Source organism: Canis aureus, chromosome 22, assembly GCF_053574225.1.
Source record: "Canis aureus isolate CA01 chromosome 22, VMU_Caureus_v.1.0, whole genome shotgun sequence".
In the NCBI taxonomy this organism is placed as follows: domain Eukaryota; kingdom Metazoa; phylum Chordata; class Mammalia; order Carnivora; family Canidae; genus Canis; species Canis aureus.
Window position 1 is genome coordinate 13,952,405 of NC_135632.1, and position 26,365 is coordinate 13,978,769.

General features: G+C 34.6%; 1 protein-coding gene across 5 annotated transcripts in view; it reads right to left on the bottom strand.

Moving 5' to 3' along the window:
- Nucleotides 1-4,927: 4,927 nt before the first annotated feature.
- The window catches only part of U2SURP (U2 snRNP associated SURP domain containing), a 54,491-nt gene continuing 33,053 nt past the window's right edge, over nucleotides 4,928-26,365 (bottom strand). For all 5 annotated transcript variants that reach the window (XM_077864856.1, XM_077864855.1, XM_077864857.1 and 2 more), the window contains 8 exons: nucleotides 23,497-23,653; nucleotides 22,669-22,764; nucleotides 21,926-21,992; nucleotides 17,547-17,706; nucleotides 14,691-14,801; nucleotides 12,291-12,409; nucleotides 10,676-10,852; nucleotides 4,928-9,349 (listed from right to left, as the gene is read on the bottom strand). In XM_077864856.1, the coding sequence (XP_077720982.1) occupies nucleotides 9,211-9,349; nucleotides 10,676-10,852; nucleotides 12,291-12,409; nucleotides 14,691-14,801; nucleotides 17,547-17,706; nucleotides 21,926-21,992; nucleotides 22,669-22,764; nucleotides 23,497-23,653 (1,026 nt within the window). In that variant the 3' untranslated portion in view covers nucleotides 4,928-9,210. The remainder of the gene's footprint in view (nucleotides 9,350-10,675; nucleotides 10,853-12,290; nucleotides 12,410-14,690; nucleotides 14,802-17,546; nucleotides 17,707-21,925; nucleotides 21,993-22,668; nucleotides 22,765-23,496; nucleotides 23,654-26,365) is intronic.

A 26,365-nucleotide genomic window follows, 5' to 3' on the forward strand; every position in this document is an offset into this window, starting at 1 on the left:
GGAGCTGCTGTTTGCTTGGGGGCAATGCTGGATACTTTAAAGACTGTTTAATCTTCACAGCCAAGAACCTCCTAACTGGTTTCCCTGCTTGTCCCCTTCCCCCTTCCATTCTCTATGCACAGCCACCAGAGTGATCTTCTGAAACGACATTGACGATGGGTCACTCCCTTGCTTAAACTGTCAAGTTCTACAGAAACTCATTTCATACCACACCTTCCTTTCCCCACTGTCCTCAAGCCACTCGGCCTGCTTTCAACTGCTTTTCCATTCCTCAACACACCAACACTGTTCCGCCCTTCAGAGTTCATACTTGCAGCTCCCTTGTCCCAGAGGATTCAGTGCCCTGTCTTCACGTAGTTAGCTCCACCTTATTACTCAGACCTCACCTTATTACTCAGACCTCAAATTAGCACCATTGGGAGGGCCTCTTTGACTACCCTACCTACAAAAATACCTCTCAGCCACTTTGTCTCACCATGGTGTTATTTTGCAGTACATTTTACCATCTGAAATTATTTTGTCTGATGCCTCCCACTAGTATGTAAATTCCAAAAGACCTTGTCTGTCCTAGGCCCTTGGTGCCTAGAATAGTGCCTGGTGCACAGTAAATGCTCAGCTTGTTGATGACCTCTGTAAAGTGGATGGCACACTCTGCTGCAGATGAGGAAATGGGCCCAAAATGCCTTGGTTAAGCATCTTGATCAAGGCCACACAGCTGGAAAGTGATCAAAACCCATGCTTTGTGATGGCAGAAGACCGATTAGCGTCTTTGGGTCTTTGGAGTCCAGTTACTATGTTGTATGGTTGGCCAAGTCCTGCTGGGTCTCAAGATACAAAGAGCTGGGTTTTCCAGGAAGCACTCGGCTTCTGTAACTTTCTGCTTGTCAAGCCTTGTAGAAACTAATGTAGATTTATTAAAGATGATCAAGGTCAGAAATTCATCTTTAGAAATCATGTTCCAGGGATCCCTGGGTGGCGCAGTGGTTTAGCGCCTGCCTTTGGCCCAGGGCGCGATCCTGGAGACCCGGGATCGAATCCCACGTCGGGCTCCCAGTGCATGGAGCCTGCTTCTCCCTCTGCCTGTGTCTCTGCCTCTCTCTCTCTCTCTGTGACTATCGTAAATAAATAAAAATTAAAAAAAAAAAAAAAAAGAAATCATGTTCCAAAATATCCAGAGCTCTGGTCTTGAGGTTTGAAACTGGACTCATTCATACAGGAGATTGTGGAAGTGATTACATCTAATGTTTCATAACCTCATCCTAGTCTTTTTTCTTGCATTGGGCAGTATTTTGGTCAAAGGCAAAGATCTGTACAAATTATCCAGCGAGAAATATCACTTTAGCCAAAATCAGATATTTTATCATATTTACTTTGCTGCCTGCAACACATTCTGCAAGGAAAGAACTAAAAGCTTCAGAGCAAGTGGGGAAGAAACAAAAAGCACAAGTCAATCAGATGCAGTAAGGAGAGCAGGACAAGTCCTCTATTTCTGCCAAAAGCACATTATAGCCTCCTCCATTTTCATCAAAAGGGTGTGTTCCAACAGAGGTAAACCATCTTCCACACAGACACAAGAAGCTTTGCAAGGTCCTCAAGGGCCTTCGGACCCCCCAGTGATTGGTGCACGAAAGGACACACGACAGACTGACAAAAGGTCAAAGTCAAGGATAAAGAGGTGTAGGCATGAGTGTACTCAGGCACTAAAAATAACTTGAAGGCTTTTTTCCTATAACCCAAGTTATATAAGGACAGAGGAGGTACAAAGAAAGCTATGAGGAGGTGGTGATCTGTGTAGCTAAGTACTTTGAATTCCACTGTGATAGGCTATGGCACTTGAAGAGAATCATTTAAACTCTTCACTGGATAGGATAATTATCAGTGTATGTACCATTATTAATCATGAAGAATATAAGATAAGCTGTTCTAGAATACTAAACAAATCTAGATAGTTGAATTCTGCACCTTATCACAAACAGTATTATAAGCTCTGAAATACACAGTAGGCAGAGTAATTCTTTCTTAGCACCAAACCTTTCTCTCATTCTTCATACGTTTAGTCATAGTTTTATTATGTAATAGGCAAAGAATACACTAGGTTTAATTACAAAATACATGCAAATAAAGAATATTCTGAGGGGGTTTGACAATTTCCATGTGAGTCAGGAAACAGATAAACAGATCATTCCTTGCTTAAAGACTTAGCGTACACCTGCTATTTAAGTAAACTAAAGCATGCTTTTAGGGCAATCAATCCAGAATTAAACCAGTATTTTTAGAGGTTGATGCCTCTTAAGTACTTGATGAGTGATATTTCTGCTGGGTGGCACCTACACATATATAGTATTTGGCACAGAGTTGGACATGCTACAGATTTTTCTGGGGAGGACATATTTTTAAAATAAGATGGGATATATCAGAAGTTGTAGATAAGCACCCTATAAAATAGCACCCAACGGTACACATAATATGTGATCTTGAGAGTTGAAATTCACATTAGCCAAATGTGATGGGAGAATATAAAGATTAAAAATCGACTTAGAACACCGTTTGAGTTTTGATACCTCACAACACTCTGTGAGGGAGGCCTATATATTAGAACCAAAGTTTACTTTTCCAGAAGTAAATGGACAGTTTGACAGATGCTTTAATAAAATGTTAGCATGGCCAAAAACCATCCAATACACATTTTCCTGAATGCTCTTAACCAACTGCTCACACCTAATAGCTATTGCAATGCAATAAAACAAAATACACTGTAACATAGAAAAATCATCTAATAGCACTTCATGTAATAGGGCTATTTAGCTGCAAAGGTAGCCAATGTATAGTGAGGTGCTTATTCTTTTCAATTTCAATGTTTCAGCTTTATGGAAGACCAAATAGTGTTTTGAATCAGTTTTGCTCTTCCAGATTCATGTTTGTGCAGTTGCAAGAACTCCAAATTTACAAATGTCCTGAGGCCATTACTACAAGCCATTATTTCTGAGCAGAATTTAAAATGTAATTTCCTTTTCAAACTCCATAGTTTCATCTCTCCAGTCTTTTTAGGTACATTACCCTAAATGTATTATCCCTGCATAATCTGAAAATACCAACTGTAACATGCAAATATACACAAAACACAAGAGTTCAAGTCCACTCACATCACTAACCCTCTCCTTCGTCTTCTCTCAGGGATACTGTTCTCTATCCACTCACCTTGTGAAAATTTCCACATGGCTGCTCACTTCAGGTAATTTGTGATTTCTTATAGATTTTTTTCTTTGAACTAGGGCAAAAAAATCCAGTACTTCATCACATTTTATACTATCTTCCATGCTCCTTGCCCCATATACCATATTTAAAATTGTTCACACTTAGATTTTCCTATATTATGGGCTTCCTTTCAGAAACTTTGATCACAGAGCTCTACAATAAGTGACAACTAAGAAGTATTTTTTAAAACTTAGTTAATAAATTTTTTTCTTAAAGGGGATTAACAAATGTCATATCGTACAACTGGGACAGCAGTATATGTACTGATATTCAATATGCAATAAACCAACATATCCCCAATGTAAGTTTATATATTCTATTACAGTGCTATGGAATTGTAGAGTTACCGTTTTATTTTAGTTACAAGATGTTCCCATCATTAGCTTTCAGAAATGCTGTTAATTTTAAATACCACTGTGTGACAACCATGTCATGACTTACATGTGATTTCACTGTTAGGATAAACACCCAAGGTTATTCCCCATTTTATATGTGAGAAAATTAGATTCTGAAACATGACACAACTAGTGGCAGGGAAGAGCTGGTATTCCAGTCCAAAGAGGACTCCACAGCCCCAAGCTCTTCCTCCTTTTCCTCCACTCTAGGCCATGCCGTATCTCGTTTAAAAATCAAAACGCAAGTTCCTTGAACAGTTTGAAGCTCTGTGTTTTCTTGATAAAATAACTTAAATGAGAATAGGTTTTTTCTTCTTTGTGGCAAATGAGTATCTAATCCAAACACTGTGTTTATTAAATGCCAAAGTTTTATTTTCAGCAGGCAATAAATAAAACTAAAAAAAAAAAAAAAGAAAGAAAAAAAAGCATGAGTATGGTCATTAATACAATTTCAAAGTCACACAGCTTGCTTTGAAAGTATACTTTGTACCCCATGCTATGAAATGTAAATATGAAATTATACTAACCATTAAAAAGAACAGCACAGAAAGTGATAAAAATGGTAAAGAATGTGGTGTGGAGTGGTTGGCATATATACTTGGTATTACTTTGTTTTCTTTTGAAGTTTTTACTCAAAATAGAAAATGCTAATGTGCCATTTGGGAAAATCCTTTTCAAATTCTGTAAGGAAATAGAGAAACTTTAAAGAAAAAGTAGGTTTTAAAAAAAGAACTAATGCACATGCTACCACATGGATGAACCTTGAGGACATTATTATGCTAAGTGAATTATGCCAGTCACAAAAAGACAAATACTGTATGATTCCACGTATTTATCTGGAGTAGTCACTCCCAGAAATAAAAAGTAAAATAGTTGCAGGGTGGAAAGGAGATGAAGAGTTGCTTATTGTTATAATTTCAATTTTGTAAAATGAAAAATTCTGGAGACTGGTTGCACAATGTGAATACACACTTAACACTACTGGATTATACACCCCAAAATGGTTAAGATGGTAAATTCTGTACGACAATTCTACCACAATTAAAAACCTTAAAACTTTAAAAGAAACAAAAGGATTACTTTTAAGGTAATGATATTGTGATTATGTTCAGTTTTAAAAAGAAAACATTCGGAGATACATATATGCAGGTTGATAGATATTTGGAATGTTCATTCTATGTTTTTTATGTTTGAAATCTTCCCCAACGAAATAAGGTGGAACAAAATAACTCTTCAAAAAAGGGGAAACCAATAATAAAATTTCCTGATCAAGAGAATCATCTATCATGAAAATATTTTATTAGAGTTTAAACATAGAAAATGTAACATTTTAGCTACAACTGATAAATGTGACACATCACTTATTCCACTTGAGAGAAAGCTGCTGATAACCAGACATGGTTTACTGGACTTGCATTAGAAAAACTACATGAAGAAAAATTACATGAACAGGCTAAAGTTTGCTATGAAAACAACGTATTTTTATTAAAGTAATTAAAAGTCAAAAAACAACAACAAAAGGGAAATTCCACAACCTTTGCAACTATATAATCTTTATGTAGAAAAACTATAAAGTGACAGTCTGGAAAGCAGCTCCACAATAAACTTAATCCTTACATCAAGAGTAACTAAATTATGGAATCAGTTCACCCAAAAGAAATTGTCTTGCTGCAAAAGATTTCAGCTGAGCTGAGTTCAACTATATTATTCTCATTCCTGAAAAACTGTCTTTCCTGATATTTCAAATCACCAGAGATATAACGTACAGGAGCCTGCTGAAGTAAAAAGGATAAAACAAATACTCCAAGCACAATTACATGAAAATGAATGAGGGCATTTTATCTATAGATCTACAAAACTATATAAATAACCAATTATACACATAATCCATTTACACTGAAGCTCCATGAGGTGGTACTGAATAAACACTGAGGCATTGAATTTTCAACAATGGAACATGGCTCACTCTGAACAGCAGCACATTCCCACCTTTCAGTCTATCATCACAACACTTCCCCTGGGATCTGCATTTGTGGATATCTAAGTCCTGGGAAGTTGATGACAAAAATGGAGGAAAGAAAGCCAAAAGGGTAACAAATTAAATACCCCCTACAATCTGCCTAAAACCTGCATGTGAAATACAAAGAAACCAAGCACTTTGTGAGTTTTTACAGTCACATGTTCTTTTATACTAGTGTCTTCAATACTATCTGAACTGTATTTTCTGTAACTAGCTTTTCCATTAAAGTATAAAAGGAAACAGAAAAAAGCTATTTCATAAATGCAGTCTTAGAAAAGCGGTACTATTTATTTTTAAAAACAACCTTCTCTGTTGAGGAAATCACACTGTTGTGGTCATTAGAATAGCTTACGTCACTTTGGCAATACAGGGATTTATTTTTTCTCAGTTTTAATAATCATAATGATAGGCTATTATCATGGCCATATAACGTCAGAATTTATGTGATCACAAAGGCAAATGTGTGAGAAAATGTCTAATAAATTTAAATCATGATTAGAACTTCTTAAAAATATTTTCAAGAATATTAAAATTGGGGGAAAATACAGAAGTCATAAGCAAGTATTTCTTCTAAGATTCTTTAATTGGGATAAAAGTCTCAGGGTTAGCTCACAGGAATGGTCTGCAATAAAGAAAAATTAGGTCAGTGTATAGTAATTTCTGCAAACTTTAGCAGAAAAGCCAAGAACAATCTGAGCATCATAAAAGCATTCTTTTGGGTCAGGACTTTTTGTTGTTTTAGTTCTTTAATCTCTAACTTCTCAACATGTTACAGTTTAGAAATGTCCATATGCTTACTAATGGTAATAATGAAATACAATGTCAAAGAAAAGATAAACAAACATGATCCTTTTCAATCATAGGTCTCTCTTTGGTAAGAAATAGACCACCATTTATTTACTTTCTCTCAGTGTAGGAGAAGGAGACTAAATGGTATTAACCTGGTAAGAAATCCCTGTTTCTTATGTTAGGATAGCGGGTAGAGTTTAAGCCACGCCCTTTGTAAGAAGAGTAGGTTAACAGAGGATTTCTTCTTACTTGGTAGAGCATAATAACCATCTATTACAGAGCTGGAGCATGGTATTTCCCCTAACTAGGAAGTTACCCTACAAAAATCTTAGTCAACTTGTAGAAATTCTGCTATCTAATGAAGAGTGTTCTTTAGATGCAAAACAGATGAATAATATGCTATTTTTAAAAAATGGTAAAGTATCTCCCACCTTAGAATTCACCAATTTCTCATCCTGTTAAGCTTTCATAGAATCCATGAAGAATTAAACAGATCTACTCTACATATTTTCTAAGACTGGAAATAACCTATGCAACAATACCATTTGCAATTCCAGAAAAAAATCCAATATAATCTAATACACACATTAGCAAACTTTAGAGACTATATACTCTATCAAGCCTAAGCAATCCCCACCCACCTCCCCAAAAGGAAGCCAGTCTTTTCCTCTGTAAGATATTTGTTGTATCTGGATCCAAATTAAAAGAACTGCTAAATTCCATTACAGTAGCAAAAATACTACAAATAAGCACCCAAAACTGACCTAACAATTTCTACTCACCCCTCCTTCTCCAGGATATATATATATATATATATATATTTTTTTTTTTTTACTTAGAGAGAAATAAGCATTCCTTGTAACTTGACTGAAAAAAAACATTACCTGATCAATTATTTCTAAGCTATACTAGATACCAACTAATGATGGAATGCCCAAATCACTAGCAACTCAACATTATTTTTGCACAGAAAGGTAATATATAAAATTCCCCTCCCTCCAGGCAATGAACAGAGGAAAAAAAAGCATGTTACTTTAAAAATGGCTGTATCTGTAGGTTTTTAAAAACCAGCACCAAATGTTCATGTTTAATTATTCTGAGCAACATTTAGGAATTAACATTCCCTAACATTATGGTCAAACAAGAGTGAACAATAAGGGAATAACTTTCAAACATTATTGCATGTTGATAAGAACTATTAAGTCAAATAATCTGATTGGCTCATTTGTAAAGCTGCTGTAGGTTTTCCCCAATTTGGAAATAGCACGCCTCACTGCTCAGGTAATAAACCTCCTCCCCAAATCATTGGTACAGCGTAATTTTGTAACTAGGTAACATCAAGTAAAATTACATGAAAATATAGTTTTAAAAAGGTTACTCAAAACAATCCCTTATTATAATGGTTTTCTACTTTCTCTATTAAGGGGGTGGGGATGAAGGGGGGACATCAAACCACAGCATAAAGTGTCTAGAAAAGCTGAAAGATTCACAAATAGTAGTAATATCAGTTCAAGTCTACATAACCCTTTATGACATTATATTGATAGCAATATTATGATCAACATTATACAAGTTTTCTTATTTCTTCCTCACACTGTAGCAATTTTATTCCCATTATAAAACAGATTTTAACTCTGCAAATTGTTTAAATCAACTTTTTGCACCTTGAATTTACAAACCATTAGATGTTAAGTTTCCTGAAAGCTATTTTTACTTTTAAGCTTTACTTAAACTAAACCTAAAACTCAATTCTTGAAAAAAACAAAAAACTAAGGTGCTTTAAACAGAACTTTGTAGAAATATACTGATACCAGTGTTTGAAAGATAAACTACCAAGAGCTATAAAAGGGCAATTATCATATAAAAAACTTCTATGGCCAACTCTTGTTAGAAAATTTATTTTATAAATAAACTTCTTTCATGATACAAGATGAAATCAAAAGATGGAGATTAAATTTTTCCCTAAAAATAAGTAGTTGCTCAGGACATAGGCTGAGTATACTGAAATCATATTGCTTCTTTGATGAAAGAAAAAATATTTTAGCCAGGCATTCCATTAACAAAAAAGACCATGACACCTTTCCCTAGTCTTTTGATCTCTGGGTACTACTATTACCCAAGATAACCTCATTGAAAAAGTTGGTTGGCAACCCTACCTAATAGGAGTCTCAGGTCCCTTAATTTTGATAGTCATCTTGGTAAATATAAAACTTTAGCTACTTGAACAATGGAGCTTATAAAGTGCATTAAGTATAAGAAACACAACAGAAGTGCTGAACTCACTTGGTAGGACTTTAAGGGACTTGATGTCACCAATAGGGCAAAAAAACAACATTATAGTTTTCTGTTCAGATTTTATTTGAAATCTAATTCAAATTGTCAAAGCTACAAAAGGGGGGAAGACATCTGTATTATTTTTGCTAAGTCACAACATCCTAAAACAAAATACTACTACTGCCAGCAGATCCATTATACACATTTCTGATGAAATTCATTAGCACAATAAAAATTTCATCTTGAGAAACAGCCACAACGAAAGTAATTTATACAATATAAAACAATGACAGGTCTACAGATGCAGTTACTCATGAGTTTACACATGCATTCACAAACAAATAAACAAAAAATCCAGGAATGCTCTTTCATTTGATTTTTTGTTGTTTTTTTTTAAAAAAAAAAAAAAAAAACAGACCATTCAGGCACAAAACAAAACTGCATTTCCAATAAGTGACAGCATCTTAAAAATTTATGTCAGTGTTTGTTTTTCTTTGACTTTTTATGAGACCTGTGTGGAGATCGGGACTGGGATCTGGATTTCTTCCCTGACTTTTTAGGGGATCTAGACCGTGATCGCCTAGACCTTTTAGGTGTCCTCGAGCCAGATGGTGATCTGAGGAAACAAAAACAATTTATCAAAGTCATATAATCAAAATGGACTATCCTTTAATTATCTAAAATGATCTTTAAGAGAGCGCAATGAAAGTCAGAAATAAAAAAGGTTGTAAACTTTCTGAATTTATACTTTGCCTACTTTACACACACACAATTTTGTACCACCTGTGCACTGCATCAATGATTAGTAGTGTGCTTGCTTAAAAAGACAGATTCCTGGGGATCCCTGGGTGGCGCAGCGGTTTGGCGCCTGCCTTTGGCCCAGGGCGCGATCCTGGAGACCCGGGATCGAATCCCACATCGGGCTCCCGGTGCATGGAGCCTGCTTCTCCCTCTGCCTGTGTCTCTGCCTCTCTCTCTCTCTGTGTGTGACTATAATTAATTAATTAATTAATTAATTAATTTTTTGGAAAAAAAAAAAGACAGATTCCTGAGACCTACCACTGCTCTATTTAATCAAAATCCCAAGAGGTAAGGACTGGGAATTTGCATTTTTAATAAGCTCCCCAGGTTACCAATATGCCCCAAAGTCTGAACCTCTAAATCTACAAGATAAAGTTCAAAATGGCATCTAAGATCATTCACAAAATTTTTAAAACACAGCAGCACTGCAGCCTATCTTGAAGGAAAAAACACCGACTATTGCATATCATTCAAAGCAATCATTTAAGATACCATAATTCTGTAAAGTACAGCTCATGAACATTACCAAAACAAATGCCATAAGAAAAGGAAAAATTTATTTTATAAAAATTTTATTAGAAATGCTCACAAAAATAAATTTTTAGGATACAAAGCAGTTTTAGTTCTCAGGAAAATTCCACTATATAACACCAAATGAATAAAACATTTCTTAACCATTTTTCTGGAACTATAAGGAAAAAAGTATATAACACTAAATTACCCACTGAAGAATGGTATTTATTTCCACAAGTCTCTACCCAAGAACCTGCTAATAAGATGCAGGGGCAGGAGGAAGAGAGTAATGTTATCTTTCTCTCAGCCTTGACAAAAATCAAAGAATATTCTATAGAAACTGAGGAACAGAATGAAAAGTAAAAGCAGCTATATCTAGTCCACATAAAACACTGGATATAATGTTTAAAATTCTTGGCTGGTCTTTACTTGTTGGAAGCCGCCTTGTGCTTTAGTCATGAGAAGACTAGGGTAGGGAGGTGGGAAGGAATAATCTAAAATGAAAGTATACTTCTCTGGTTTTCTAAAGCCCTTAAAAAATGGCTGCCAGCCAAATTATTTTCAAAAACTGGTACAATGACAACGAAACTGGCATTTGAAATATTACAAAAAAATAACTTGCATTTACCTTTTGGCCTTTTTGCTAACATCTCTAGGAGAATCTTTGTGAGATGACCTGGACCGTGAGCTCTCTTTATGAGATCTTTCTGAACGCTCTGATCGCTCCGATTTGGGTGAAGGGGATTTCACTCGTCTACCACTGCTACTGCGAGATGGGCTAGGGGATGTGCTGTGTCGCCTCTTCCTATGAAACAAAGCCCCCAAAATATTCCATAAGTGAGCAAAGGATCAGGTATTCATTTTCCTTCTACTAAATTAGCTATTAATTCCTATCAGTTTACACTAATTTTATTTTCATTAACCTTGTTAATGTTATTAATGTTATATCCAACAACATTCATTAGCCTTGTTAATGTTATATACAACAACATTCAAAGCCCTTTATAAAGAACAAGAAAGTCTTAAAGATAGGTTGACCAAAACAAAAACTGGATTCAACTAATTGGATATTCTTTAGCTAGAAGACTGGGACAATAGATAAAATTTCATTAAGGTCTCTGGTTAGATAACAGTGTTTTCTTAAGGTTAACCCTCCAATCTCTAACTTTTATTGTGGTTATATAAGAAAACAGCGCATCATTTGGCAAGTTACTCTTAAATGGTTGGGAAGAGGGAAAAAGAAGGGGGTAAAATTAAGCAGAAGTAGAAATATTTCAACATTTGGAGAATGTGGGTGAAGGATATCTAGGAATTATTTATACTATCCTTGCAACTTTTCTATAAATCTCACAGTATAACAAAATAATAAATATAAAAAACAAACAAGTGGTAATTTAGCATTTAACCAATTAGTATACCTATGTTATTTGTAATTACCTGTAGAGTAACTAAGCCAGAATTTATTTGCATTCACTTGGTTATTAGGAAAATCTCAGTTAACTAAAGCAATTCTCTCTATTAAATGAGATATTTAAGAAATGTGAAAATAAAAACTAAAAGAGAAACAATTTTGATTAGAATGAAGACTTAGGGATCCCTGGGTGGCGCAGCGGTTTGGCGCCCGCCTTTGGCCCAGGGCGCGATTCTGGAGACCCGGGATCGAATCCCACATCGGGCTCCCAGTGCATGGAGCCTGCTTCTCCCTCTGCCTATGTCTCTGCCTCTCTCTCTCTCTCTGTGACTATCATAAATAAATAAAAAATTTAAAAAAAAAAATTTAAAAAAAAAAAAAAAAAAAAAGAATGAAGACTTAAAGTGAGGAGCGAGTCCCTATGGCTTATGTACACAAACTGCCTTTAGACAGGATTGGGAGACTCAAGGTTACAAAGGCAGCAGCCTCAGCACAGAAGAAAAGCTTATACTGGAGCAACAAGGAGGATGTAGCAAGCCTGTTTAGTTATTTAAACCTTAGGTTTGATATCTAATATGGTAACTGAATTCTTGCACTTAACTAAGGCTAAGGTACCATACGAACCATGTAATGGGATGATGTCCCAATTAACAAAGTGCCAACTAACTGTCCCATTTCTCAGTTAATTCCGCCTCTCACAGGCAGGAGCCCAACATGTTTATCATGAAAAAATACTTTTCCAGTTTGTTGGCATCAGGGATGAAAAGATTACAAAATTAAACATCATTTCAAAACTTGAAAGCAGTGTAAGTATTAAATGAGAAATGTATACCTTTCTTTCCTTGTTGGAGTACATTCATCTTTTTCTTTCTTGTCTTTGGATCGAGATTCCAATTTTTCTTTATCCTTTTTATCCCTTTCTCGTTCTCTTTCTAATTCTTTCTCTTTCTCCTGTTTTTTAAAGAAAGAATATTTAGTCATTAAAAAAATACCAATTATTTATGCAATAATATTTTAACTACTTTTTAAATCACTACTAAAGGTATAATAACATTGTTTTAAAAATACCTACTCTTCCAGGAAAACTAGTTATTTCTTCTACTTATACTGAGTGATAATACCAGTGACAGCAGCTAAACAGTTGTTGAATCCCTATCATAGACCAAATAATTACTAAACAATTTTCTATATACCATTTCATGTAATACTTCAAAACATCTTTAGAAATATTACTATTATCCTCATTCAAGAGATTAAAAATGAGACTCAGGAAGATTAAGTACCATGTTCATAGTCACACTGGACGGTGTAGTCAGGATTTGAGTCCAAGCTGTAGGGCCAGGACTCTTAACTACTAACTCTGTCCTTCCACTAAAATAACAAAAGAAAAAACGAAAAAGCCAACAATACATTGACCTTTCTATCTTAGACTACAATAGAACAGTCAGTAAGCAGCGATTCTATAGCACGCTGATTTAATCAAAAGAGAGTTCTCTCCAAAGCAATAGACTGAATAGGAAAAATAGTCACATTAATCATCCATCAGAAGATCTCATTAGTAACAACTACCATTTTTATTGGAAATTTTAAATCCTAATTTATAAAAGTACTGACCACATGATTATACAATTATATAAACCAGAAAGATGACCTACCTGCCTACTCCCACTGCTACAATTGCCACTCCTCACTTGAAATTATTTGTTAATAATATAATTAAGGGAGTAGCTACAGCAAATGAACTCACAAAGCCAACTTAGTTCTTCATAAACAGGAATTTAATTTCTCTAAGATTTGTATGCATCAAGAAAGCTATCTGGTAGCTGATAAAAAGCCTATCCCAGAAGCTGCAAATATTTTTTGTTAAGAACTATACAGTAAATATTTTCTGCTCTGTGGACCACATTCAGTCTGTTCCAAGATTCACCTCTGTCACAATAGGCCAAAAGCCACTATCGATAATACATAAGTGAAGGGGCATGGCTGTGTTCCATTAAGCTCATTTAAAATGAGGTGATGGCCTGTGTGGTGATGAGTCTGCTGACCTCTGGTGTATACCTTCAAGAAACACATCCTCCTCTCCAGTTACAATTGTGGAATGCAAAGAGATTAAAATGATAATACATGCATTACCACCATCAGGATCAGTAAGTATCTCAAGGTGTAGTCCTCCATGCAGATCAAATACCTGCCACCAATTCCAAAGGGACTCATGGAGTACAGATCTATCTTTTAAAAAAATCTCATTTTCTTTTTTTGAAATAAAACACAGAGTACAGAATTAAAGAGTAATATAGAGGACACTGTCTTCCTCTAGTGATCTGGATATATTTTCCTGTTTAATAAATTTATAGGAATTAAACTAGTTAAAATACGTGAAATATTTTAAACAATTTAATCCAATAAAAGAGTAATAGTAGCTATTATCTCACACTCCTGCAAAATTGAGACTATCAACTTAGTTTCACAGTGAAATACAGGCTCAGTGCCTTGTCTAGGAGTACACAACAAAGGGCTGCACCAGCAATGGCGCTGCACAGCGCTTAAGGTCTTTTACCATACTGCTCCCATCACCAGTTCGCTGTTAATAGCTTTAGTGATTCTAAGTTTTGTTCTAGCTTGTTGTTCTTTCTCTATGTAGTTTTCTTTGTAATGACAGTCAAGATACAGATAAAAATTAAGAGCAGTCCCAATAAAATTCCTGGATTCTTCCAACAATTAATATGTGGGCTTCCTTGTTTTAAAATTCTCTGTATATCGCTACATATTTTTTATGCATAAAGAATACGAGGCTTAAAATTCACTGATGAGGTATTTCTACCACTTGGTGTCCTTCTTCAGAAACAATGGAAAAAGAGTCCTAATAGAGCTTCCTAAATTAACTCCATCTTTGTCTTTGTGCCACTTCTGAAGGCTGCTGGTGTTTTACCGTCACAACAAATGCTGATGCTTCATATCAGGCCTTTTAATTCTGAAAGCATGCTTTTAGCAGATTTTCTAGTCCTCAGGTAGTATATCCAGAATAAAACTGTGTGCTGTTGCTCTAAGACCCTTTTCTAAGTTGGAATAATAGTAAAATATCAAATTTCAAATGTTCCTAATTGTCTACCAGTATTCAGCATTTTACACATCAAAGGATGTAATGAGATATACTTTTCCTTAAGTATACCAATATACCAATATTGTAGGTAGTCAAACAAGTATCTTTGGAAAATGCATTATTATTCCTTACTCGTTGAAGAAGTTTATCTCTGTAGTGTTCTACTTGCTCCTGAAAGCTCTGGCCTGGTTTTTTGGGTCTTTTTCCAGATTCCAATTCATCCTGAAACTTCATAACTTTAAGCTGTGAAATAAGACATTTTAAAAATAAATATTTTCATCACTGTAGCTTTTCAAGCAGTGCTTTGCTCCTTTAAAAAATTTTTTTTCTTTGAAATAAATGTTTTAAAAAAGAAAATTATAAACACAGCAAAGTAGTAACTGATTAGGACTCAGTCAACATAAAGCTCCCTCATGGGAGGGCCACTTGCTAGATGAGCCCAACTATGCAGATCCAAGTGATCAGACATGGGCCCACATGCTATCTGCACAGTCACATGAGATGACTCAAAAACCCACGAACTGTAGCTCATGCCCTTAAGAACCTACTTATTATTCTCAACACAATGATAATGAATTTGCTATATGGCTCCCCAAATGTGAAAGGCAAGGTTGCTAAATGCAAGCACACCTCCAACAAAACAGGACAGCAGGCAGAACACAAGAAGATAAATAATTTTTTTAAAGCAGCATTCTTTACAGTTCACGTAGGACCAAATACAGAGCTGCAGAGTTTAAAGGTTTCACTGTTTATAATACAGGGCAATCAATGTTCAACTATAGACATTTTTATTACAATATATTTATAGAAGAGCTTTCAAAAGAAAAACTACAGTATACAATATGCTGTAATAATATACAGTAATATGACAACAAACATTATAACAATGACTTTATATATATGTGTATATACATATATACATATATACACACACACACACACACACACATATATATTCCTTATTGAACTAAGGAAGGACATAGGAGGACTAAGAACAAGAACTTAAGAGGATGCTGGAGGCAGAGGTGGAGAGCACATGGATCCTGGATCAAATATAGGGGCAGAAAGAGTACAGGAATGAATCTCATGAGCCCTGAGTTCTAGTTCACATTTGCCACCAGTAGTGAATCTTTATTCCACACAACTAAATCTCAGAGTAAACAATGGAGAAAAATTAGGTAACTCTAAAATGAAGCCAAGGGGTGCCTGGGTAGCTCAGCTGGTTAAGCGTCTACCTAAGCTCAGGTCATGATCCCAGGACCCTGGGATCGAGCCCTGCACATCCCTGCTCAGCTGGGAGTCTGCTTTACCCTCTCTCTCTGCTGCTCTCCCTGCTCATTCTCTCTTTCAAAAAAATACACAAAATCTTAAAAAAAAAAAAAAAAATTCAAAATGAAACCAAGACCTAGGTTTGAAAATTAGGGATTTGGTTGACCATCTAAATCTCAAAAGGGTAGTAAGTTGTGAGAGGTAGGCACTAAAAGAACAAGAGAAACAAGCACTGAGTAACAATGGAGAGGCCAGATTATTAAGGAGCACAGGAAGTATGGAAATGTGTGTATGTAGATGCGTATCTCTCTCTCTCTCTCTCACATATATAGATACAGTGTGGAAATAATAATGTTCACAAAAACCATCTAAGTTACCAAAAAGCCAAATTATGTGGTTTTCTTCTCGTTAAGCCAATAAGGAAACGTAACATTTAAAAACTATCCAACAGTCTGTTTTGGCATTTAAAAGGGGTAACTTCATTATCAAGAAAATATTTTTAGAAACGCCTGGGTGGCTCAGCAGTTGAGCATCTGCCTTTGGCTCAGGATGTGATCCCGGGGGTCCTGGGATTGAGTCCCGCATTGGGCTCACTGAAGGAAGCCTGCTTCTCCCTCTGCCTATGTCTCTGCCTCTCTCTCTCTCTTTCTCTCCATGTCTCTCATGAATAAATAAAATCTTAAAAGAAAAAAAATACTTTCCCTGTTAACATTCTGGCTTGGTGATATCCAAGAAAGAGTTGGGCAAAAACCTGTAACAGCCCAACAGTGATTAGAGAACTGGAAATATGGTAACTACTATGGTAGATATTATAAAGTAGTAAGAGGAAGAATCCTGACACATAATAGGCATGCAAAATACTGTTAATTAAATTAACAGATAAAGACCTAAAATACACTCTCATATACACTTTTGAGACTGGCTGACTGCTATCTATACCAATATTTATCAGGAATGTTTCTCCTTGGGGCAAGGAATGAGGAAGGTTCCCATTACAACAGCCTTTCCTGATATGTCTGACTATTTTTGGTAATAAAAAAAAAGGCACTGAAAAAGAAGAGGGGATTGAGGGAGGGAAAAATCTGCTTGAGATAGTTTGGACTCATTCCCATAAGTTTTCCCCTTCTTACTGTTAAGTCCCACTTAACGCTCACTCTCCCCATCACAAAAGGATGCAGGCACTTAAAATGGACCCACTGTCATAAAATGTACACATAATTTGAATGTGCCAGAAAATATCTTACTTTTCCTTGTTACATACTATGTACACTCAAATGTAATGGGACTTCATATTGCCAAATGTAATCTATTCATTAGAAGAATTAGTATCTTCAGAGGATCTCCTATGTGCCAGATACTGTATTAATGATGATGAACAGACAACAGACATGGCCCTTTCCTCCTGTAAATCACAGCCTAGTAGGGAAGAAGACCTTAAACAAGCAAGCTAAGAACAGAGAAATAAAACACAAGCCACAATACATGTAAAATCACAAGAGAAAGTAAAAAGAGGTAAGCAAATGCAGAAGTGTAAAAGAAGGATAGCAGGAGAGAAGGGATGCTTAAACTAAAAGGCCTATTAGAAGTCAGCTGGTATAAAGATTTCTAAGCAGAGAGAACACAGCATGCAAAGGAATGATGCCAAGAGGGGAACTTAGGTCAGTGGAAAAGTGACAGAAGACCAGTGAAGTATAGTTTCAACTTCACTGCAATACTAACCTCAATTTCACGAAGTTTAGCTCTTTTTTCCTCGCTCATTTCAGAGTACTTAGAAAACTTGGACTCAGTCATTTCTTCTTTGATTGGGTTAGAGTACAAATGATGTTCTTCTGATTTGGAACTTTGAGTATCTTCTTCATCTTCACTTTCTTCTTCTTGACTTTGGAAATAAGCAGAAGATATTGTATGTCAAGGCAGAAAAAATGTTACATTTTACAGTCTGGCTTTTTTATATTTTACTGCCTTAGACCATAAATAATATTAACAAAACAGAAGAGTCCAATTCATCACTAAAACATTTCCATAAAGTATTTTACCAAATAACAAGCAATTTTCGTAAAACTCTTATGTTTCTTCCACTAAAAAGTCTAAACTTCAACATAATCACTTAAAAGAATTCTGTGTATGTTGATGTTATCTGTGTGCCTTTCATTCAGCAACAAACTTTCCTTACAGTGTTAAGTGAAACGAATATTAGACAATGATTCCCCATACTTTTCCAGTTCAATTTCAGGAAGTTTATCGTTAAAAAAGCCAAACATATTTATTACTCTTTCTTCAGCAGAGCCACACACTAGAAAATACATGAGTTTGTATCATACAGTTAACTATGAAACAAGGTAGCATGTAAAGACCTTATCTAATTAAATTAGCACATAACCCCAGGAATAAAGCAATGTACAAATTTTAAATATTATCATACATTAGTACTCATAACAGAGTTGATTCTGAAAATTGTACTGGTTGTACATCAGATAAGAAGAAAACGAAAAACTAAGTGATTACCATGAGTAAGGATACAAAGAAGAAAAAATCTGCTATCCCTCCAGAAGCAGTATAGTGGAAACGGGCAAGCAACTGTGTGCAAAGTTGGTGGACTTCATTGCTAGACTAGGATTGAAAAAATGTTCCTGAAACATAAATGAAGACACTCCCAAAAAAAAAAAAAAAAAAAAAAAAAGTTGTGGGATCCCTGGGTGGCTCAACGGTTTAGTGCCTGCCTTCAGCCCAGGGCGTGATCCTGGAGTCCCAGGATTGAGTCCCACGTCGGGCTCCCTGCATGGAGCCTGCTTCTCCCTCTGCCTGTGTCTCTGCCTCTCTCTCTCTCTCAATCTCTCATGAATAAATAAATAAAATCTTTTTTTAAAAAGTTGTATGCTCTGGTACAGGGCTTTGGTGTGTACATATGTCAAATCTGTGCAAAACAAGTCATTCACACATAAACTCAGAATATTCATGTATATGCAAACAAAATTCCTTTTACAAATAATATTGTGACATTAACATTACTGGCACAGCCTAGAAAACATGCCATTTTCCCTTTAATATATGAACCTTATTTGTTGGTATTTGGGTACTAAACACATTCTGCCAAAGTAGGAATCCTTTCAGTACATATTTAAAATTATTCATAATAATGTAAAAGTAATTATAAAGAAATTCTTTCCAAAAAATTAATTATTTGAGAGACTGATAAAAGAACTCACACACTGATGAGAAAATTTTAAGCAAGGCAGATAAAAAGTGTTGGCAATTCAGAATCAGAAACATGGTACTAAGAGAAGACTATGCTACTAGCTTTGTAATTTCTTACCCAAAGGTAACATTTCTAAAATGCTTTCCAGAACATTTCTAAAATGCTTTACAAACTGTATACTCTCAGAGCCCCACAAATCATTAGTACCACATAAAGGTACACCTACTACAATGCTTAAAGAAGAAAATAGTAAAAGCAAATAACTTTTAAAAACTATATTCTTTTTAGAAATAAATATTTTATAACACTTCTCATTAATTTATCAGAAACTTCCTAAATGCAGTTTTTAGTTAATTTTTTTAATCACAATTGTCTTTTATGGTGCATAAATTTTTTACAAGTGTTTCAGACGCTTTTAAATGGTTAAACTATATATGCATGTGTATGTATAAATACAGAGGTTTGCTGGAGGATTATTCTGGAGAGAGTCACTCAAAAAGGATAAAACATAATTAATTACATTGTGGTATCTATGCAACGGAAATGAATTAACCAATTCCAGCTTGTTATTTACAATTTTTCAAAAATTTTTTTCAAATTCAAATATTCCTTAATTAACATCTTTGTACACTTTCCTGAATGCTTTCAACTACAGATAAATATAGAAGAGATTAACTATGGATTGACACAGAATAATGCCCATGACACTTAAGTGAAAAATGGAGTCTTGGAATAGTATGTGTAGTATTATACAATTTATGTTTAAAATAGAGAATACATGTTTTCCATATACAGAGAAAAAAATCTAGATGGCAAGACACGAATCATTAACCATATTTACTTTTAAAGTGAGCTACACTTGATAATCTAAAATACATATTCATTTTACAATTGCTATGTTAATTTTTCAGGGCCCAAGCAGTCTGTTCTAATTGGTTTTGACTTTAGCTCTTAGTTACCAGTTCTAGGTTCAGATCTCATCACAGCTTCATCTTACTCTTTTAAGGAAATGGAAATTCAAGTCTATAAAACCATACAATATTCACTATAAATGAAATTAAATTAGTATCTGGAAGTTTTCTACAAAATAATAGTAGGGCTAAATTCCCTTTCTGCCATAAAAAAAGAATTACTAGTTTCAAAATGGCATTTTGGATTCAGCCACTAGAGGACAGTAGTAAGGCATAAAAAATTTTCAAGGACCAGAAAGTTCTACATGAGAAAATACACCTTTTCCTTGCTTTTGTACTTTTATAAAGTTATTTTTATGTTATCATGATTTATTTGGAACTCTTAAGAAAAATCCAAAATAAAAATTATATTTCCAGTGATCCAGGCCTCACTGTATAAACATGATTATTCTGTCAACACTAAAATACAGTCACATTCCAAACATTAACATAAATACCGACTTTATACAAAAAAAGTTAATACCTTTAGAAACAAAACCAACTGAAGAAATATCTTAAGTTCTGCAATGGCCTTCTCTACCTTCTTTCCCCTTAAATTAAATAATTATCTCATAAATGCACATAATTATTTTAAGCCAGTGATGCTACAATGGTGAAAGATGTTAATAATGATATTGTAGAGATTAAAAAAGGTTAAAGCACTGTTTTAAAGCAAACTCGATTGTCTCAATTCCTGTACTCCTAAACACCCATAGAGAAGTATTTTCACCAGCAAACCACATCTACATTTTGCAAGTATTTTGTCATAATCATTGCTGACTTGTTCTGACCATCTCAATGTTTCTAGAAAACATCACTGCTGCCAAGTTTCCTCCACATATCAAATTGTGCTCCCACATATGCTGATCAATCACATTCCCTTAGCAATCTAAATGCTACTAATACCCATTTTCTGAATCCATAAGTCCCATACAAATGGGACTTAAAAGAAACTTTCCTTTGTTCACTTTTCCATTTGAGAACCATAAAAAAAAAAAAAAAAAAAAAAAAGATTTTTTTTTTTTTTTAAAGCAGAAACCTCTGCTTTGTGTTCCTGAACTCATCTGTTCTCCCATTTAATAAAATTAAGTTCCCTGCAATGATTTAAAGCAGTATCAAGTTCTACCTAAAATCTACCAATACAAACTTGCCAGGAGAAACCAGGAGCAGTATTCCTATAATCACATTCAATGTTAATGCAAAAACAATCTTGGGGTAGGGTCGGGGGCACCTGGGTGGTTCACTCGGTTAAGCAGGTAAGCATCTGCCTTCGGCTCAGGTCATGATCCCAAGGTCCTGGGATCAAGCCCCACATTGGGCTCCCTCTTCAGTGGGAAGCCTGCTTCTCCCTCTCCTTCTACTCATGCTCTCTCTCACTCTCTCAAATAAATAAATAAATAAAATCTTAAAAAAGAAACAATAATCTTGGGGTGATTATCAAAGAGCAAAATTCAAAATTATAATTTCTCTGTATGTTAAAGCTTTTTTTTCCTTTTATTTATTCTTTAGTTATATTATTTAGTTCTTCTGAGATGTTTATATTTAAATGACAGAATGGCCATAATGCAATGTTTTTCTTAGCAAAGTACAATCCAAATAAAAAGTGCATAACTTTCCCATTCACATTTAAAAAATCACTTTTTGCGGAGCCAAACAACACTTGTTAACAAAGATCTGAAATAAATGCAGTTGACCATTTAGTAACTACCCTGTGAGATTATACACACCTAGCATAGAAAAATCAACTCAGAAGCAAAGAGAAACCAGATCCATCAAGACCAGAAACCAAAAGCTCTTTATTCATTGGATAAACAATGACGAACTAAAAATGATCCTCTCAAGTTTTTTTAAGAGTGAAATTTTCCTCTTCACTATTATTTCAAGTATACCTAATGAAAAAGGGAGCATATATGGAATAAGAAACTAAGTATATTCGAAACTTAGATTCTTACTTTTGATTTTCTTCTTCTTCTGATTCTTCATGCTGGTCAAATAACTCCCATTTAGAAGTTGTTACAGCTGAACGAAAGAAAAAAAAAAGGGGGGTGTAATTCCATAAGGTAAATTAGCATTTTTGCAGTAGCATAGAAGCCCAGCTTTAGAATTCAAAGTCTATATTACAGAAGTTATCCACAATTATCTATTCTTTGAATAGCCATTTCTCCGTACTAAATTTCTTTCCTTACTCCTATAATTTTATTCAAATTCATGAAGTGAAAGTAATGTTATCATTCTTATTTCTGTAGTGGATGGTAAGACTTACTTAATTAGAATCTACAAATATTAACAACGACAGATTATAAACACTAAGGACACATGTCCAAAAGTAGGAAAGGCAGATCTAAATTACTGCATCTAGCAAGTCAAGCATCACAGGAGGATCAAAGTCTGGTTTCTCCAAAACTGACCTCTAAGCAGATTTCCAAAGAGGTATACCTTCCCCATCTACATTTTCTATTAAATTGCCTTAATCCAAAAGTGTTTAGTGATTTATCTGATTACTCTCAAAGCATCCAAACTGAAAGATCTATGAAAACTATAAGAGCAACTATGATGAATACTTAGCCACTAGACAAAATATAGTAACTCTGGGTCCTAAGATTAAAATGTTCTAAAATACAAAAAGAAAACACACACTGATTAATTATAAATACTCAATTTTTAAAATCTTAATACTTATTGTACTTTTACTCACCTTGTGCTTCCAATTCAGATTCATCTACAGCTTCCCATTTTGATGGGGCAACTTTAAATATAGGCTCATTCTTCTTTGAGTCCTCAGCTGCATCCACTATTAAGGAAAGATAAGCCATTAGCCCTGACTACTAGGGGATGACTTTAGTAGTCCATGTGTATTTCACTATATTATAAAAAGTAAAATAAAATAATAATAATAATAATAATAATAATAAAATAAGGCCACACATGGACTAGTGTTAAGAACAAGAATTAGGACTAATCCAATTCTCTGCACCTAAGGTCCAATTTTTAAAACATATATGTCAATTCAGAATATACAAGGTATGATTTCAAGCAAATGGAAAAGTTGGGGCAGTAAAAAAATTATCTCTACCTAATTATTAAACTATACAATTCTTATACTGTTCAATCTTCTCATGTAATTCAAATGTGCTAAAGACTGTGTACACTTCCTATTTCCAAAAATGATTCTAGACATCTAGGAAAACTGAACCCACAAACTATGAATAAAAAGAGAACTTATGAAACAAAGCATCTGGGATTATAAATAAAACTGAGCACAAGATTTTTCCTGACAATTAACACAAAACAGAAACTTACTAATACTATATGAGGTTGACTATCCCCAAAAAGAAATGTAACCAGAAAGCTTTTTCTTGGCAGAGTCAAACATATAACAGGGTATTTGAATTTTGAAAAGTCAGATATAAAAGAAAAAAATTAAAGACTGACACCTTAAGCTTTTTCCATTATCAGCATGCATAGATATAAAAGTGTTTTGGAATCCAACTTATTAGCTCATCAGTTTGAAATGTGAACTTACAAGGCACTCCATCAAGATCATCATCAAGACTCTTTATAGGGACCCCATCAAGATCATCAATGGGAGTAGCATCAATAGGAATTCCATCCACATCTTCTAGAGGTGCACCATCAAGCTCTTCCTCAATGGGGGCACCATCAAGGTCATCTGGTACATCCTACAGAAACATACAAACTGCTATAATATTCCCCTTTGCTTACTAGTCATATTGCTACAAGATTAATTTGCAATCCAGCACAAACCAACCAGCTGGATATCCATATTCCCAGGTAAAATATGAGGACATAATTAGGATATAATTTATCCTCTTGTATGACAAAGAAGCAGTCATTCTTTCATTATTTATGAAGTATCTACCAAGTGTCTGCTAAAGCCAGGTACCATATAAGACATCAAGCATACAATGATGAGCATAAATAAGTTTGTTTCTTTAGGTCCCTCCTGTAATAGGGTTTAAAGAGAACATATCTTAATCAAGGCCATATATGAAAACCTACAGCTAACATCATATTCATGATAAAATACTGAAGTTTTTCCTCTAAGATCAGGAATAGAACAAGAATGTCCACTCTCAACACTTTTATTCAACACAGCACTACAAGTCCAGCAATGAGATTAAAAAATAAATAAATAAAAGGCATCTGAATTGGTAGGGAAAAATAAAACTGTCATTATTTGCAGATGACACTGTTCTATATATAGCTTAAGGATTCCACCAAAAAAACCTATCAGAACAAATGAATGCAGCAAAGTTGCAGGACATAAAATTAACATACAGTAATCTGTTGTATTTATATACAAATTAATAAAGTGATAGAGAAATTAAGAAAACAAGCCCATTTACAACTGCACCAAAGAAAACAACACACCTAGGAATAAATTTAACCAAGGAGGTAAAAGATATATTCTGAAATCTATAAAACACTGATGAAAAAACTGAAGACTAAAAAAACCAATTAAAAGATATTCCAGACTCATGGACTGGAAGAATGAATATTATTAAAATGTCCATACTATCAAAATAATCTACAGATTAAATGCAATCTCTATCAAAATGCCAAGAGCATTTTTCACAGAAATATGGAACCACAAAAGACCTCAAATAGCCAAAGCAATGTAAGAACAAGGTGGAAGTATCACAATCCCAGATTTCAAGATACACAAAGCTATAAAAATCAAAACAAGGTAGTAATGAAGCACCTGGTGGCTCAGCCAGTTAGGAGTCCAACTCTTGGGTTTTGGCTCAGATCGTGATCTCAGGTCATAGGATTGAAGCTAGCAGCAGGCTCCGTGCTTGGCAGGGAGTCTGCTTATCCTCTCCTCCACTTCTCTCCCTCCCCCCGCCCCGCTCATGCTCTTTGCTCTTTAAAATAAATAAATAAAATCTTAAAAAAAAAAAAAAAAAAAAAGCAAAACCAACAAGACAGCACAAAAATAAATACATAGATCAACAGAACAGTACGAGAAAAATACCCAGAAATAAGCCCACACTTATATGGTCAATTAATCTACAACAAAGGAGGCAAGAACATACAATGTGGAAAAGAGGGTCTCTTCAATAAATGCTTGGGAAACTAAACAGCCACATGCAAAACAAAAAACAAACCACTTTCTTACACCATACACAAAAGTCCACTCAAAATGGATTAAAGACCTAAATACAAGACCTAAAACCATAAAACTGCATAAAACACAGGCAGTAATCTCTTGGGCACTGGCCTTAGCAACATATTTATAGCTATGTCTTCTCAGGAAAGGAAACAAAAGCAAAAATCAACTACTGGGACTATACCAAAATAAAAAGCTTTTGCACAGAAAAGGAAACCATTAACAAAACAAAGAAGCAACCTACCAAAGGGAGATGATGGTTGCAAATAATATACCCAATAAAGCATCAATATTCAAAATAAAGAACTTAGACAACTCAACACCAAAATAAAGCAAATAATCTGATAAACAAATGAGCAAAGAACCTGAACATATATTTTTTCAAAAGACAACATAGATTATCAACAGACACATGAAAGGAGGCTCAAAATTATTAATCATTAGGGAAATGCAAATCAAAACCATAAGGAGATGTACCATCTCATACCAGTTAGAATGGCTAGTATCAAAGACAAAAAATAACAAGTGTCGGCAAGGATGTGGAAAAAAGAGAACCATCGTGTACCATTTGTTGGTGAGAATGTAAATTGATACAACTGTGGGAAACACGGATATTTTTCAAAAAATTAAAAATAGAAATACTATATGACCCAATAATTCCACTGTTGGGTATCTACCCAAAGAAAACAAAAGCACTAATTCAAAAAAAATACACTCCTACTTTTTTTCTTAGCATTATTCACAATAGCCAAGATATGGAAATAATCCAACTGTATACTGACAGATGAATGGATAAGATGTGATGTACATGCACATACATATTACTCTGTCATCAAAAAGAATGGATTCTTGCCAGCTATGACAACAGAGATGTACCAAGAGAGTATTATGCCAAGTGAAATATGAGAAAGACAATATAATTTCATTCATATATGGAATCTAGAAAATCAAAACAGAAAAAAAAACACAGGGACTCGTAAATACAGAGAACTGGCGGTTGCCAAAAGGAAGCAAAATAGGTGAAGGAGATTAAGATGTACAAATTTCCAGTTATATAAAGTAAATGTCACAGAGATGAAAAGTACAGCATGAGGAACACAGTTGATAATACTATCATAATAACACTGTATGGTAACTATACTCATCAGAGTGAGCATTAAGTAATGTACAGAATTGCTGAATCACTATGCTGTATACCTGAAACTAGCATAACACTGCATGTCAACTGTACTTCAATAGTTAAAAAAAAAAAAAAAAAAAA